A 16,472-nucleotide genomic window follows, 5' to 3' on the forward strand; every position below is an offset into this window, starting at 1 on the left:
GCTCTCGATCGAAGTAGATGTATAGGCCTTAGCAAACGGTCTGGAGATCTACCTATCGACGAAAATACCAAAATCGCAGAAATCGAGAAATCGACGTTGTAATCAATTTGGAGGTATGGGGCGCCATCAAACGACCGCGGCGGAGCATGTGCTTTGATGCGGCGTTGGAACACGGCAATGTGGGGCGTGGAAATTGGCAGCTTCAAGAAAGGAAATGCAGCCCCGTTTCCGATTTGTGAGGCCTGAAGAAATATGCTTACGATTCAGCTTCACGACAGGACTGGGAAGCTTTATCGAACAACTCATTATGCGCTCATTTGATCAAACAAAATGCAACACAATGACGCATAAACAGACACCAGTGAAGACCCCATCGCCCTGCAAAGATAACGCCTGTTGCAGGGCACAATTCCAAGCGCCATAAACCAAGGCGAAGAACGCTCAAAGGAAGCGCGGCCTCATCGCCTTGCTGAAATCCACTTCACTTCAACTCGCGATAGCACCATTTTCGCTCCTACGCTTCATTTGGAATACCGTGTTCGCAAGTCGTAGCCGAGCGCAAGTCTGACAGGCGAGACTGCAGTCGCTACCTCCTCCTCAGGCGCTTCGGAATATTACTTGAAATTCGGAAGGTGCAGATATCGAGTGCAGGAGCAGGTAGGTGTATGTAAGCAGCTTTACCCTCTGTGAAGCAGGACTTTCGAATTGCTAACAACACAACAACACATTCGGTCCGGAGTGAAGGGGCTGCAAAGGAGATAGTGCAGTCGTATCTCAAGATATGTAATGTGTGTCGGTACTCAGTGCGCGTATTTGGCCTTCTTCTTCGGCGGACTGTTGTCCTCCTCCGCTGTGTTACGCTTGTGCTGCTTGTGCATTGCTGGTTGAACACACATACTGCCGTCTTCCGACGCCTGCTTGTCCATGAACTTCTGACGGTTGCGGCAGCCGGCTGAGAGGCTCATTGGTCTCAAGTTTCCAGTCTCGTACTCAAGGCTGAGACGAGGGACATGCTTCTTGGATGACTTGCGCCTACGCACGTAGCTGGGGACGTTGTGGGCCACGAGGTTCGCTTCACTGAGCGCCATTCGAACAGGTTCTGAATCTTTTTGCTCGCTGTGGGTAGCAGAGATGAAAGCGCGATCGCCGACTTTTTGATCGATGGTAGTTTGAAGGCGAGCAATGAGGTCTGCAGCTGTCTTCAGCGCGATGATGTCGGTATTTTCGATCTGATCCATGGCCTTGAGGATGCGTTTGCCGAGGTCTGATTCCACGGAAAGTGCTTGTTTTTCGGCCGGTGGGGACTTGAGGCGGGCGGGCGCGTTGGCCTTCTCGTGGGCGGAGGCGGGAGACTGTACACTGTGGAACTCATCTTCGAGGTTTTACTTGCTGCTTGGGTTGTTCGTCATCTTGTTGTCAATGGCACGAAACGCTTGACTGAAGCGATGGACTTCGAACGCTGCGCAGGGCGAGACAGCGTACAGGCCGAGTAAGTGCAGGCTGTTGCTGAATCAGGGGCTTGCGGCGAGAAGTGTCGAGTTTTTGGTGTCCAAAGAATCGTCAGGGTTAGCTAGGGTCGAAGGAAGGCGTGATGGAAGCACGTGAAGTGAACGACAGGAATTAAGCTTTTAATTTTCACGCTAGCGCGTCAATCTGGTGCGCGCGCTTACCCTGATGGACACACTACTGTCGTTGACGTACAACGCTGTCGGTCATTAAGCAGCGAACGGCGCAACTTGGGACTGTAGGGACATCAAAGTGCAAGAGAATCCCATTCATTACTTTTCAACATTCACCCCATTCCATGCATAGCCAAGCGAACGCGGAACGCAGCAAATTGAGACCCGCTTTTCGCTCTTCAAAACAAGTACAATGTAAACAACTCCAAACCTCTGGGTAAAATCAAACTGCAATCAGAATGCGAACAAAACAAACAGATTCCGGGCGTGAGAGCCATGCTCTCAGGCAGTCGTGAGATTACAAAGCTTTGATCCTTGAACCTGCGCTTGCCAAGTCGCGACGCAATCCTGTCCAAACAAGTTGAGTGCGTGGTAGTCTCGCGTTCTGTTGGTGAAGTGTTCTCTCGCCTCACAATTGCGATCATCGCCGTAACGCCACCACCAGTAAGACAATTGTGCGAGCATATAGAAAGATATCCGTAACCACGTCAGGTACATCATGCGCCGATCATTTGGATTTCTGCCTCTTCGCCGGTGGCTCGTCCTCTTGACCGGTTGTCGAGGATCCAGGATGCGTGGTCACCACTCTGTTCTGAAAGTGGTAATAGTGTCGTTCCAGCATCGCACCTGTCGATGCGACGCTGGCTTCCACAGACGGCGCATCAAGATCCTCGTAAGGAGGCTTTCCCTGTCGAGTTGAAGCCCAGGATCGAGGCTCATCTCTCCATCGTAGATTCACAGTGTCATACTCCGCGTCTGCTCGATACCGTGCGCGTCTGTCGGCGGTCGCTCGATTGTCCCCGTCCAGACGATCTGCTTTTCGCAGGAAAGCACCCTGAACCTGGTACTCTTGCCCGTTTTGATAACGTCCCCGACGCTCAGAGTCTCTAGAACCTCGTGCGTCTTGGCCGCCTCCTGGAATCTGGACAGAACTGGCAGCCCGGCTGGAATTGAAATTGTTGTCTCTGCCAATGCCAGAGTTCCGAGGTGAGGTATCTCGAAGACCGTATGCGTACTGCTGCGAGGTGGAGTGTTGTCCTGTGGTGTGGCGTGATCTCGTATCGTAGGTGGTCCCATATCCGCCGTCATTCTTGAAACTGGCTCCGCCTTGAGCGCCAAAGTCAGTCACTGCATGGGAATCATTGCGAGGATTTGCTTTTTGGTGACCCGGTGGTTCGGGCTTCGTATCAGTCTGGCGTGAGTCTCGCCTCAGTTCGGCCGGTGTATCTGTCGAGTTTCTGGCATGCGAAAGGAACTCTCTCAACTGCTCCTTCATATGCGCGTTGCCGATGATAAGATTGTGGATCCTGGTCAAGCTGTCTTTGGTGAAAGCTCCGTCAATTGGTTTGATCAGAGACTTGAGAGAGATGGTCACAGGTTCAAGACACAGCAACGAACCCTCGCAGTAGGACGCCTTCCGAACGAATAGCGGCTCAAACGCCAGAGCTTTCTCGTCCTTAGACAACTCATGCGGGTAGCCTTCCGGGAGAATCAAAACGTACTTCTTTCGATCCCGATGGCGGACTCCACTCGCGCCTCTACCCCCTCTAGTCGTAAGCCTGAGAAAGGTAGCTGAAGAGCCATTATTGGAGAGACAAAAGAGCGGACGATCCTTTGTGAGGGTAAGTCCAGCTGAAGTCGAATCGACTCCAGCGTCGCCAAAAGCCATGTTGGGATCGAGCAGCGGATCGCTCACAGGTGCGCGGATAAAACGACCAACTTGGCAAAACGGCGTGTTGCGAGCCACATCGTCGTATGGTGGCAGAGTGCCTTCATCGTCTGCAGCGTTGTCAGATTGAAGCTCTTGTGAGCCCTCAGTGTCCGTACCAGTTTGTTTGCTTTGTGCCATCTCGCCGCTTTGGCCTTGGCTGTCCCTGCGCAGGGATTGTCTGATGAGACGGTCATTCATCTTGTCTAGTTTGTGCTTGAGGCATCCCAACACCATCAAGTGATCTTGTATGGATGTCCCATCATTCGGATCTATATTTGCCCCCACATGCCCCAGAACATCCTGGAACTTGCCGACAGACATCGGTTTCTTGGTAGCACGCAGGGCGTCCAAGATGCTTGAAGCAGACGCTTCGGTATTCTCTGCAGGTCGATGGAGGTGCGCCTCGGGCTTGGTGAAGGCGTTCGCTGGTATCTGTGTCTCTTCTTCTTCCATGAAGGACTCAGGTGTCGGCTGCTTTGTCTGATCTGCCATCGCAGCGTTCGAATCGACCACCGTGCGCGGTGACGCCGGCGGAGTGTGCGTTCGGTCCATTGCCTGAAGCGCTGCGCAGAACGTCGCAGAAACTCTACAGAATTGGTGTCGTGAATTGGGCGCTCGGCGGAATCGGAAAGTCGCGTCGGCAAACCCGTAGCCGGCCTGAAATTTTGCTTACGTGATAAATCAAGACGTCGAAATTTCAAGTGAATGATCCCAAGACGTTTCGACGCTCAATTCGAATGGCTTGGCGCGTCGCTCACATACGTATGTAGAACACACTGCCACTTTTTTCTTTCTATATTCCGACCGCAGGCGAGCAATGCAGCACGGGCCTGTGTTTTGGGACGACTTGTAGATCTACTCGACGTGGGACTGTTGTACGCTTGGGTACCGAACGCGACCGCGAACCACATTACCTGAAATCGTAGGCCAGGCTCACCTTCCAAAGCAGCGAGCATCTTGTCAACGTCAGGAGCAAGTCTTACTGTCTTGTCAGAGCGACCGCTCTTGTTCTGTCGCGTAGCAGCGTTGCGGTCTCGTTAGACGCCATAAAAGACCTCTGCCTGGATCGTTGACTCGACAATGGATAATCCGAGCGTGGGTTACCCTGACGTTTGGTCTAAAAGCCAAGATCACCAAAACGAATTGCGATTTTGGCAACAATGAATTGGCTGTATCTTCCCAATGCGGAAGTCATACTCATTGTCCCCTTTTTATTTGCTTCACAGCCTGTCTGACTTGCTCTTTGGCGTTACAAATAAATCTGTTGCGAGCAGTCGCCTACTACATAATTCGAAAGAACCTGGTAAAAATGCCTGTCTTCAATCTGGTTCGAGGCATCGGCAATGCGTGTCGTGCAGCAGCGGATTCGTTCTTCAGAACAAATGCACCCGATCGGAACGAACCCGTCCAGCCCACGTGCTCAGCACGTCGACTCGCCAGGCCATACCCTCGCCAATCTCCAGCCGAGTCTGTGGTCATTCCACTGTCCAGTGGCCAAGTTCTTGACATATTCAGAGAGCTGCGTACTTGTGTGTATGAGATGAGAACACAGGACGCTTATCTGTGCGGTTCCAACAAGGACATAAGACTAGAGCACCAAGATCAAGACATGACCGCCATCGTTCTCGCAAGAACGGACGCAGACCTGGGAGCGGAGTATGGCGCCTACATCACGATCCTTGAAGGGAGATACGACAAGGCGAGGGCTGAAATGGCCGACCTGCTGTACATACGGGAAAACGCAGTCGAGCAGTTGAAGCAGCACCGGGACCGGGCCATGACTTGTCTACGCATGTTCTACAAGCATGCCCAAGACTACTTTAATCAGTGCTTGGCTGTACGGTTTCGTGAGTCCTGGTCACTGGATGAGGATTCTTGCATCCAGTTAAGGATCCTCCTGGATATTGTCGAATTGAATACGCGGGCAGCAGCACATCTTCGGACTGCAAGATACAAGTTGACATCTATCCGCTGCACTCAGAGACGCATTGAACGACAGATTCAAGACACTTCAGCCGCTCTTCCGGATACCCTCAGCCGGCACCTTGACTCAATTCGGACAGCAACCTTCGCAGACGAGCTGAATGCCGCTCAAGCGGAGGTAAAGGCTCTGGAGGAAGAAATTGCCGATAGAAACTCGCTAATTGAGAGATGTCTGAACGGCGCAATGGACGATTACATCGAAGCTCTGTTGGAACGCGCTACGCGAGGCGAAAGTCCAGGCGGAAGGAACGACACAAGCCGTGAGTCTCTATCGGCCGTGGACCGCACCGAAGATGTTTGGGACGCTTTATCAACTCCACCAGGTAGCTCCAACCTGCTGGATGAATTTGAAGATGCGCGAGAGGCCCTGGAAGACTTGCAGATACAGTCCGCGTGCGAGCTGGGGGAGATGCGAAAGGATGGTTTGCAAGTTTCGCACCTCATTACATTCTCCAAATCCACTCCAGCGTTTCTAGCAGCTCGCATAGAGACACGACGGCAGACTTTGCTCCAGGAGCTCGGTAGAGCGGAGCAGCGTTTCGAGACTTCGAGGAACAATCTCCTTGCCTCGGGTCAATCGGTTCCGCCGAGCACACCGCGACCACAGAAGGTGCCAACAGGAGGGGGTCTTGGCTCGCAGGCTCCAGGTAGCTCAGACCTGGCGAGTCGAGTGACGCAATACAACGACAAGATGCGGAAGAAGGGGAGAAGACTGAACAAGTGGCGGTTCAACACGCAGGGCGACGCACCAAGGTCCCAAGTCTCGGAGGCCCGAGTTGCGAAAAGCAACCGCTCCAGCCCGTCCCGCTCAGGCTTTGCCAGGTATAAGAGTGGCTCAGAATCAATAAGTCCCCTGCGCAAGCAAAAGCTGGATGAATACAAGAAGGAGCAGGCTCGACTCAGGGGGGAGGCATGATGATCAGAAATCGATGTTTGTTTCGCGGCGTGCTACTTGGCCATGGTGCCGTCGGTTGCTGCTCGGTCAGAACAGCGAAGATAAAAGATCAGCTAGAGGTCTTTTTTTTTGATGGCGTTTTGGAGGCGAGAGACGGGTTTTAAGGAGACTGGAGTCCGACAATATCGCTGTCGTTGATCTATTTCAGGGTATCCTGCAAGCCTTCATACGACAAGTATTCAACCATTACTTTTCGACCTTCACATCAAAGTGCAACCGCTAAACAAACACACCGACATGCCGTTATCCTTCAATCAAGGACAGAGTAAACAAGCTCGCGCCTCATGACCCACGAAGTCCATCAAAATGCAGAAAACACAACGCAAACTCCAGCACCATTACTCACCACAGGAGGAAAACACAAACTCCCAACGAAGTTCCCGGATCAGTAGCCCGGAACTTTGATCTTAGTCGTGAAAACCAGTGTCCCATCCCAGGTCCCAGTGTACGCAGCGCGTCCGAGTCTCCGAGACAATCGTGGCTGATGCCGCTCGAACAATCTCGCAATGTCTCTCTTCACTGACGTCTTCGTTCAATCGACTGCCATAGAGCTCGACTGCCTGCTCTGCGATCCGTAGAATGAACATACCGCAACATCACTCCTTGTAGACCTTCAGCTGTTCGAATGCGTACGCTTGGCTCTCTTGTGTGGTGGCTGTTCCTGATCGATGATGTCTGAGCCCGTTGCGATGGTATTGAGCCTCGAAGACGGTGGCTGAGAAGCGCGTGATGGCGCGTATGTCGTGTCGGCATTGTAGATGGGTTCTGGGTCGCGATATTGGCTCCTGCCGTAGCTGAAGTCGGGGGTCGCTGAGTGATTGAAGTCCACATGTGGACGGGAGGCATCCTGACGCTGCTGACCTCGTCCACGCTGTCTTCCGCCTCGCTGGGAACGTCGGGGATTCACCCAACGCGCCGGAGGTGGTGTCGCTTGAGTCAAAGGTGGCGCGTCGCGCAGAGCGTTGTTTGGCATCTTGTCCTTCTCTTCCTTCAGTCGAGGGAATTCTCCTTTGCGTTGGACGTTTTTTCCTTGGGGGCGATCCATTCTGGGTGGAAAATTGGCCATGTGCTGCTTCACGTGCGCCTGCTTCAGCACTGCCTCACGGATCTTAGCCAGACTAGCTTCGGAGAAATGGCCTGCCTGTGGCGTGATCCACGACCTGAGGGACACAGTCGTCTCTTCTAGGCACAACATGGAGCCTGCATGGCTGCCCATGTCTCGCGTGAACAATGTCGGGGTATGCGCATTTTCTTCATTTCCATCCCACTTTGCTTCGTCTTCACCAGAAACCTCCGGAAGTATCGCCAAGTAGTTGCTCTTCTGTTCTTTGTGAACAGCATCAAGACCTCGGCTACCCTTTGACGTGATTCTCCGGCAATACGCGACATCGCCGATCACGTAGAGAACGAGTTCGAGGTACGGCTTTGTCAAAGCTGGTCCTGAAGGTGTCGAAACATACTCAGGGGACCCGAATGTGATTTTGTCGTCTACGTGAGAAGTGCAAAGAGTCAGTATTGTTACAGGCATGTATGAGCTCCAGGATGGAACTGATAGGACTTGCGCACCTCGGAGCCGCTCGATCGTAGAAGCGCGAATCACTTGACCAGCATCGACAATGTTCCGATTCTTGTCGGGATTGTCTGAAGCAAAGTATTCTCCTTTGGGAAGTGGACCATCGCGAAGATAGTATACTTGTCGGGCACTTCTTGGACGTCTTGCTGCTTGTACGTAGTCTTGTCGCCGCCCGATCCACGCCGCCGCGCATCATCGTTCCAGATAATGTGCTTCACGTTCTTTGCGACGAGAATTTCCACCATACCGCTCGCGAGGGTCAAAGCGCCCGAGACTGCTTCCTTGCTGTGTCCTGGGACTCGATCAACGGCACAAATCAGAGCCTCCGTGAACGTTGGGTGGGCGAGTAACTCCGGTTTCATGGTGCGCAGGAAGTCAATGAATTTGGCTGGAAAGGGATCTGCGGTTGTCGGATATGATGCCCCTGTGTTGCGCTGCACGACTTCCAACACTTCTCGGCCAGCGTGAGAAACCATCTTGACTGCCACTGTAATGGACGTAGGTGTGGTGAGGGCGTGTCGCCGCGTGTCTTCGGCGGGAAAAGGCGTGCTTCGGAAACCCGCGTGCTGCTCGTTTTCCTGGAAACAATCTTTCAAGTTTCAGCCCTGTCGTAAGCTCGCAAGACCGAGCGCGCGAGACTGCAGTTTCGATGCAGAAGTTGGCACAGTGGGATTCGGTGTGGTGCTGAAGTTTGATCGGTGAAGGGAGAAAGTTCAGGATCCACTAAAACCGAAGTGAATGAACCCAATTTGAAATAAGCTTTCCCGGTTACTCAACATCATAACATGATAACTTGCCTGTCGTACACGCCTCGATGTGCGCTTTAGGTGCTATCCATGGCAGCGAAGCATCTTTGGATGAGGCGCCGCCGAAGACATTGCCTGCACATGCGAGCCATTGCCCGCATTATGCCAAGGCTCAAGATGGCTCTGTGTGTGCCAGAGATGTAAATGTAATAGGAGCAACATGTGGTGATGACTGCGAGGCAAGGCCATCTTGATCCCACAGCACTGACGTCGGCTGCCATCGTCGGAGGTACTATCAGGCACTGCCAAAACCTCCGAGAGAACAAAGAAGACTTCCTCCAGACGAGACATGAGCTGACAGCGGAGCAAGCTTGCACGATAACAAAGAGACTGCGATACAAGCCAAATGCAGCTCATAGTCCTTTGTCCGGTCGCCAGCCCTTTCGAAGTGCTCTATTTTGCTATGCTCGGTCATATTCCCACCTCCCGGTTGGAAAGAAAATTGAACGCCCTTTGCCGCAATGCCAGTCCACAGCCTCATTCCGGATCTCGAAAACGTAGCCCGTAGAGTAGCAGCTACTTTGTGGGCCTGGAGCAGACATGCCCCCCAAACCAACGGAAGACATGTGTCGGGGAGATCGAATCAGCCTACACGACCATTGCGAAGACCGCCTGGTCGGCAAACACGCAGACCCGTCCTTGAGATGTCTGGCACCGAAGCGCTTGATACTTTCGAAGTGATCGCCAACTCTGTTCGTGCAAGCTTGGCATCGAAAGATCATTTGCGAGAGTGTAACGCAGAGATTCATGCCTTGCAGAAGCGCGGAGATCTTGCGGCAGCCGGAATGGCTCGATACGGTCCGAGATTGCAAGATGAGTGTAGCAATCTCCATGCCACGCTTGAACGGAATAAAGAGTACGCTGTGACGAGGAAGTTGGAACTCCTCGTCACACGTGAAAGGCTGCTGAAGGAATCGCGTGAGCACAGCGAGCGCTGCACGAGTGCATGGTCGAGAATAGGCCAACATGCTGCCGTATACTTTGACCGATGTCTTGCGGCCGGGTTCCGCGAACCGTGGTCACTCCCGGAGGGCGCATGCAGAGATCTGCGAAAGCTCTTGGACCTGCTCGAGCTGAATAAGAATGCGAAAGCGCAGCTGCGCTCGTTACGTTACAGATTGATAACAGCACGCAATGCTCAATGGAGGGCCGAGAGAGAAATCGAAAGCGTCCCTCAGGTGCTTCCAGATGCTCTTGGACAACATCTCGACTCAGTTCGCAGAAAGAACCTCATCACGGAGATAGGAAACATCCAAGCTGAATTCGATGCGATAGAAACCGAAGTGGCAGACAGGAGCGAGGTGACAGAGGCGACGTCGCGCGAGTGGTCCTTGAGTGTCCTGAGCGAATTCTTGGAAGCCGCCGGACGTTGCATATTCCCAGACAAGCCAGCGAGCGAGCCAAGTCGAGACCGCTCGGAAATGAGCGGAGAGGCGAAGGGAATTCAGGACTCTTTTGACGAAGTGACGAACCGTATTCCCGATCCCTTGGACGAAGAGGCAGAGCAGGGTCCCGACTTTGTGGACGAAGAGGAAGACCAAGCTCCAGACTTCGAGTATGGCACTCCAGATCTTCTCCAAGAGTACATTATTGAGCGCGATTACCTAGAGGAGGCCCAGCGGCGTGCTGGCGTATACCTAGCGCGCGAGCAAGATGAAGTAACACGAGCAGAACGTATCATGACTTTTGGGAGATCCAGTCTAGCCTTCTTCGCCGAGCGTGAGGATGCTCGAAAGAAGATTTCGTTTGATAATCTTCAGGACTCCGAACAAAGGCTCGAAGATGCGAGAGACAGGCTTCTGGCATCAGGAGGAGAAATCCCACGAACCCCTACTCCAGAACAGAAGAATCCGCTGAAAGGAGGCCCAAGATCGTCCAGAGAGCCACGCGGCTCAGACCGTGGGAGTCGAGTGTCGCAATACAGCGGTAAGATCCGCAAACTCAACAGAAGGCCTCTGAACACATGGAGATTCAGAACTCAGGGCGCCGCGTCGATCTCGCAGTTGTCGAAGAGGAGTGAGTACAAGCTGCCAAGCCTGCGGGGCAGGTCCTTAAGCGGCTCCTTTTCCATAACTCCTGAGCGTGCGGACAGGCGGGAGGAGTACAAGGCAGAGCAGGAGCGGATAAGGGCAGAGCAGAAGCGGATGAGGGATGAGCAGGAGAGGATGTAGGGCGAGGTGTAATGGTCGGAGAAGAGTGTTTTTGCAGTTTCCAGTCGAAGAACAGGAAGAGTATTCGTATGCAATTCGTGTCGGCCAGTGATGCCGGATGTGTATTTCTACAGATTTGCCGTGTAAAATTTCATCGATGTAGGGAGACAAGAGCTCCTATCTTCGCCGTGGCTGAGCAAGCACTATTCAACATGGAGCAGGACTCACCGAAGGCTTCAAGTGCTTTCTTCTGCCGACTTCTCGCTGACGATCGGCTCATCGCTTATTGGAACAGGGAGTTGCGCTTCTTCCGCCACTGCAGAGGTGATTGCATCCTCGCCGTCCGCAGAAGAGGTGGCCTTCTGCCACGTGGCCTCCAAGCTGCCCGGCATTCCGTCCGCGACGTCCGGCGTCACTGCCTCCTGTCCCTGATTGAGGACGAGCACATCACTCTCCTCAAGCAAACTGTCTCCTGCGAGCTCCAGTACCTCGTCATAATCAGGCGATAGCTCGGGACTTCTAGTAGATCTCGAACGGCGCGGAGAGCTGGACTGCGGGAGCGATTCTGCTTCAGGAAGCTCGTATTCGAAATTGCTGGAGTATATCACGGCTGCGAAGGCTCCGAGGTCGCTAACCTGGTCGACGGCAGCGAGATATTCATTGCCCAGAGACTCCTGTGCGGCAACACCAGCGATGGCATCCAGCTCGCCACTGCCACTCGAGATGATGTGAGCTTGCTTGCAGAAAACGGGGAGAATATGTGCAACCTTGCACTTGGTATCGGGTATCTCCACAATGCGAGCCTCAGAGCCTGGTGCCGATGGGCCTGGAGCTTTGAACGCCTCGGTCGCTATCCGGAAGTCGACGAGGTGTGAGAATCCTGCGTCTAGCAGACGAGTCAGGACGAAGGAAAAGGTTGGTGAATCGATCAGATCCGACGTCTCGTCCAACAACCGGCGGAGCGATGCATTGATCAACTCTTCGCCGATCGGATCTGAGTTCTGCCGCTCCGGCGATGGCGACTCGTCGCTCTCGGACATCCCAGACTGCCGAATAACAAAAGTCTCTTCCTCCTGGGGTGGGAGAAGATATGCCAGCCATTTCATGCTTCTTCGCTCCTCTTCGGTCTCTCCTTCCACTTTCCGCCGGACTTGCATGATTAGATCTGCAAGTCGCTCGAGCGAGATGTCCTCACGAATATTCACTCCTCCAAACACGTCTTTCACGGCTGCCATGACCCTTTCCATGATCTGCTTGCTTCCCCGATGTAATAGCCACCAGCTGAATGTGAGATATTTCCGATTTGTCTCGAAATCGTTGCCGTACACATTGTCGTAATTGTCGTCATCCTTGTTCTCCAGGGATATCGTTGATTGTGAGATCGCTGGCGGTGAAGCGAGGGCCACGACGGAAGACAGGTATGTCCTCCTGCCAAGCAGGTTGAGTTGGATGCGAGTGAGGAGCGTCAAAAGACAGAGTGTGTATATGAGGGTCAGCGCGCGAGTGATGGAGTGTATCTTCATGTCCTGCCAAAGCTGTGCTTTGCTTCGCCTCGGTCTTGAGGTATTGCTCCCCTCCGCGCTGCTCTGAGCCAGCTGACTTGTATGCATGTAGCTACTTGCCATACTCCGGGCATCGTCGTCGACAGTGCTCGGCGGAGCTGAAGGGTATTCCGAAGACGCCGCATCTGAAGCCCCTACTCTTTTCAATCGCTCCTGTCTCTCCTGTTGGAGCTGCTCGGTGATCTGCTCGACGGGTAGAGCTGCGACGATCTCATCCCGTACGGTAGGTAGAAGTGCGAGTACTGTATATGTGCAGTCCTCTTGGTTCTGCTCGAATCGTCGTCGTAGGCTGTTATCTAGTCAGTGCCAGCCATCTTGTCCAGTCATTCAGTCCTCACTTCTCCTTTGCAATCTTCTCCTCGCTCATCCGCAATCTTGCCTCTCGGATCTTGCCCACTCCATATTGAAAAGCCCAGTAGCCTGCTCCAATAACACCGGTACCGATCAAAATCGTGTTCTGATTGCGCCGGAGCCAACGCCTGGTAGCTGCAATCATCGCATAAGCTGCATGAGGACAGCCAAATAAATCCCGCTCCTTATTCTGCAGAGAATCGAGTCGTGCGAAATGGCGACTATGCAGGAGAAGAAACAGAGATCAATGCAGGTCACACTTGTTCAGGGCAGCACGCGATGGTGACGACCTGGATGCGAGGTCCAACAAGCTGTCGTTCGTTCTTGCCTCGGCCGCGGCTGCTCCCGCTCGGCGATCATCTTCACGGCTACAGTATTGACTGCATGCTTAAGCAGTTCAATACCTATGTCAAGACATAGAGCGTACTGTCGTTCTTGTCCTATTACGAAACAGATCATTACTATGATTCAGTCGTATGACGGTCAAACTTGCGTCGAATTGATCAAACTGGAAAAGAGGCCAGCATTGTAATTGCTCGTGAGCACTGGTTCTATCGTTCAAGGAGTCCGATCGACACCTTCATTACGATTAGCTACTGGCTCTTATCGAGATACTGCGCTGCCGTGAATAGTCCTTGGGCTTACATTGCAGCCTGAGCAAACTGCAGCAAGCTGAACTGTTGCTCAAGGGGTCTCAAGATGTTGTTATGCAGCCGACTTCTCGTCCAATCCCACCACCGATCCTCCCGCCTCACCAGACTCCGACTCGTCCCATGCATCACCAGCAGCTATGATCTCAAGCAATCGCTCTATTACACTTCATCGACACAATATCCTGATCACTTATCCATACACTCCACGCGCCGGTGGTATAGACAACATGCTACAAAAGAATAGCAAAGGGTATCCGCGAATGCAAACCGTCTCCCATATCTGACTGCTCCTCTCCCGTGCTCACTGCGAGCTCCTTTCGGCCTCCTCCTTCTTTTGTAGCTGCACACTCCTTCGTTTCAGATCATGACAGAAATCCGACAGCTTCCCCTGCAAGGCCTTTTCATACTTCTTCTTTACAAACTTCGCTCCAAGCCCTCCAAAAGATAACCACGTTTTGTATACCGTCGTTCCGTCTTCCAACTCTTCGATCTCGTTGACTCTCTCCGTCTTCAGCATGAACCCTGGAGCCAGGATGCCTGCATTGTCCATAGTCCAGCGTATTCTTGTGACATATTTGCCCGTTGTGGAATTGTTCGCGGCACGCGTCTTCAGCGGCTCCAAATGTCGGACAACTTCTTTCGTGCTCGTGCGCTCCTCGGGCGTCATTTGTACCGTAAAGGTCATGAACGTGCCTTGCTCCATCTTTAGGGTCCGCGAGTGGGGATTTGAGTGTTTCGTGATGAGGACGTCGATGATATATGTGTTCCATTCGTGGTATTTTCGAACGTCGAGCAGAGCTTCGTATGGGAACTTCGCCGGAGTAGGGATTTCTGTTTCGGCGTATATGGAGAATAGGCCCCCTTTTGGGAGAGTCGGTGTTGCGCGTGGCCCCGTGTGTGCATTGGAGCGGAATCGGTTGTCTGTATATGCTGATGCCATGTTGGATCTTGCTCTTTACCGAAGCTCTGTCGTAAGGAATATGTACAATATCAGCGTGGAAGAAAGAAACACGAGCTGCTGGGAAGCTCTATCTTAATATACTTATGTTTTGAAAGGGACAACGCAACCTTTGGCGCAGGGCGAAGTTTATCAGCAAATGACGAGTTGGGCGCGGCCGGCTCGCTTGTTCCGAAACTCACTTGATCAAGGTTTCCCCGGATGCTTTCACAAGCCGCCAAGCCGGTTGTTGTTCACTTCGAGCTTCTGACCGCGAAGCACATGTAGCTACATCCACGAAACATCCCCTCGGACAAACAACACTCTGATGGCGTCGCCTCCATACTACCCTGCCGGCTCGCCACCTGGTCCGTCTCCGCTAGCATTACCGCGACAACGACCCACACTTGCACTTCCGCAGAAGAGCAGGAAGCTATCAATCGCCTCAAACTCCGCCCATCCTTTGCGCCAAACATCATTTCCTCCTCCCGAACGATCAGCGACAAGCCCTGCATACTCCTCCGCACGCGAAACGTACTCACCAGGCGAAAATGATTCTCTCGATGATCTCAGCGACACGGAAATCAGCAGCGCAATTAATGGTACCGGTGGAGATGATGGAAATGGTCGCAAGCGCAAGCGTGGAGAGAAGAAACCTCGAGGCAGACCGCCGAAGGATCCAAAGGGTCTTGCTGCGTTTCGAGCGGGTAGTGTGAATGGTGATGATGGTCGGTCCACAACAGGAAGACGTGCGGGAACAGCAGGTGCTCCTTCTGTGCTCACTGGCGATGCGGACGATGAAGAAGACGACGAGGATGACGATGAGGCTGGTGGTCGTGCTGCGGGAGACTTTCACATGGACGCTGCGGAGATCGATCGGGACAATCAGCGGAGATTCCTCTTTCGAGAAGCCATCCCTGCGGAACATCAGGCACGCTACGACGCGTTCTATCGGGCAAAGCTGAGGCCTGCTGATGTGAGGAAGCTGGTGAATGCAACCCTCAGTCAGAGTGTTCCGGCGAATGTGGTCACCGTGGTGGGAAGCTATACGAAGATGTTTGCGGGCATGCTGATTGAGGCGGCAAGAGAAGTGCAGGACGAATGGTTGGCGGCACATCCGAAGCGGCCAGATGGAGAGGACAATCCAGCTTTCAAGAGATTGAGGGTCATGCAGCCGTTGTATGAGCAGAGCGATAGTGACAGCGAGGACGACGAAGATGGGGAGGAGCTTAATGGGCACAGTGATGAGGCGGCAGGACAAAGACCAGTCAGCAAGAACGGCACGGAAGGAGACAAGGACGTTGAGATGGAGACGGAGGGCAAAAAGGATGAAGACCACCAGACAGACGGAGATCCCGATAAGGATACTTCCGAGAAACTGGTTGCAAACGGCGACAAGGAGACCAGTAGCGAGTCGGCGCCCAAAGCTACGACAAGCGTGGAAAGGGACGAAAAGCCCAGTCTCGATGGACTTCCCGATGGCGACCCAGATTCGAGTGATGAGCAGGCCGGCAAAGACACGACCAGTGTGGCAGCATTGCCCAGAAACGGCCAGTCCCAGAAGGACAGCACGACCTCACTTCCGAACGGCTCGCAAAAGACATCAAAAAAGCGCAAGTCGGAGGACAAGGAAGAGAAGCTGCTTGAGCAACTGCCGGACGATTTCGGTCGCGTGGAGCCCGGCGCGTGGGGACTGTCGAAGGACATCGACGACTGCGACCGTGGCCCGCTTCTCCCTGATCATCTACGCGAGGCTCTACGGCGGTACAAGCGTTCGCGAGCTGGTGGAAGTGTGGGCTTCACTGGGATCAGCTTAGAGGGTCGAGATGGTGTGGCGCCAAAGATGGGAGGGAGGCGGCTGTTCAAGTAGAGAGTAGGCGGCGGTGTGCAACGAGGTTGAGATGCCACAGATGACTTGGCAAGATACCCGATACCCACAGCATTCACTTGCATTCTGCTTCGTTACAATGTCCACGTGCATGTCTCGACCTTCGTGTACCGTATATGGACAGCCAATTTTTATATCCGTCCCACCACTTTCGTATCGGCTAGCAAATCAAGCTCCGAGCTGTCGACCTCACAGAAAGCATCGCCAACTCTCTCTCTTCCTTT

The 16,472-nt window shown here is 53.3% G+C and overlaps 5 protein-coding genes across 5 annotated transcripts; 2 read left to right on the forward strand and 3 right to left on the reverse strand.

Annotated features, from left to right (window-relative positions):
- Positions 1–800: 800 nt before the first annotated feature.
- Positions 801–4,346, reverse strand: MYCGRDRAFT_95376 (uncharacterized protein; the record flags this gene model as incomplete). The annotated part of the gene is made up of 5 exons (XM_003850213.1): positions 801–1,352; positions 1,671–1,705; positions 1,936–2,064; positions 2,307–3,953; positions 4,328–4,346. The coding sequence occupies 5 exons, from the start codon at positions 4,344–4,346 to the stop codon at positions 801–803; spliced, it is 2,382 nt and encodes a 793-aa protein (XP_003850261.1).
- A 653-nt stretch (positions 4,347–4,999) lies between these two features.
- Positions 5,000–6,289, forward strand: MYCGRDRAFT_95377 (uncharacterized protein; the record flags this gene model as incomplete). Its single annotated transcript, XM_003850102.1, has 2 exons — positions 5,000–5,237; positions 5,454–6,289. The coding sequence occupies 2 exons, from the start codon at positions 5,000–5,002 to the stop codon at positions 6,287–6,289; spliced, it is 1,074 nt and encodes a 357-aa protein (XP_003850150.1).
- A 652-nt stretch (positions 6,290–6,941) lies between these two features.
- MYCGRDRAFT_95378 (uncharacterized protein) lies at positions 6,942–8,377 on the reverse strand (the record flags this gene model as incomplete). The annotated part of the gene is made up of 3 exons (XM_003850212.1): positions 6,942–7,816; positions 7,895–8,047; positions 8,149–8,377. The coding sequence occupies 3 exons, from the start codon at positions 8,375–8,377 to the stop codon at positions 6,942–6,944; spliced, it is 1,257 nt and encodes a 418-aa protein (XP_003850260.1).
- Positions 8,378–9,351: 974 nt separating this feature from the next.
- MYCGRDRAFT_95379 (uncharacterized protein) lies at positions 9,352–10,564 on the forward strand (the record flags this gene model as incomplete). Its single annotated transcript, XM_003850103.1, has 2 exons — positions 9,352–10,426; positions 10,482–10,564. 2 exons carry the CDS (start codon positions 9,352–9,354, stop codon positions 10,562–10,564), a joined length of 1,158 nt encoding a protein of 385 aa, XP_003850151.1.
- A 438-nt stretch (positions 10,565–11,002) lies between these two features.
- Positions 11,003–12,915, reverse strand: MYCGRDRAFT_75098 (uncharacterized protein; the record flags this gene model as incomplete). Its single annotated transcript, XM_003850211.1, has 2 exons — positions 11,003–12,708; positions 12,758–12,915. 2 exons carry the CDS (start codon positions 12,913–12,915, stop codon positions 11,094–11,096), a joined length of 1,773 nt encoding a protein of 590 aa, XP_003850259.1.
- Between the last annotated feature and the right edge of the window lie 3,557 nt (positions 12,916–16,472).

The sequence above is a fragment of the Zymoseptoria tritici genome, chromosome 8 (assembly GCF_000219625.1).
Source record: "Zymoseptoria tritici IPO323 chromosome 8, whole genome shotgun sequence".
Classification (NCBI taxonomy): domain Eukaryota; kingdom Fungi; phylum Ascomycota; class Dothideomycetes; order Mycosphaerellales; family Mycosphaerellaceae; genus Zymoseptoria; species Zymoseptoria tritici.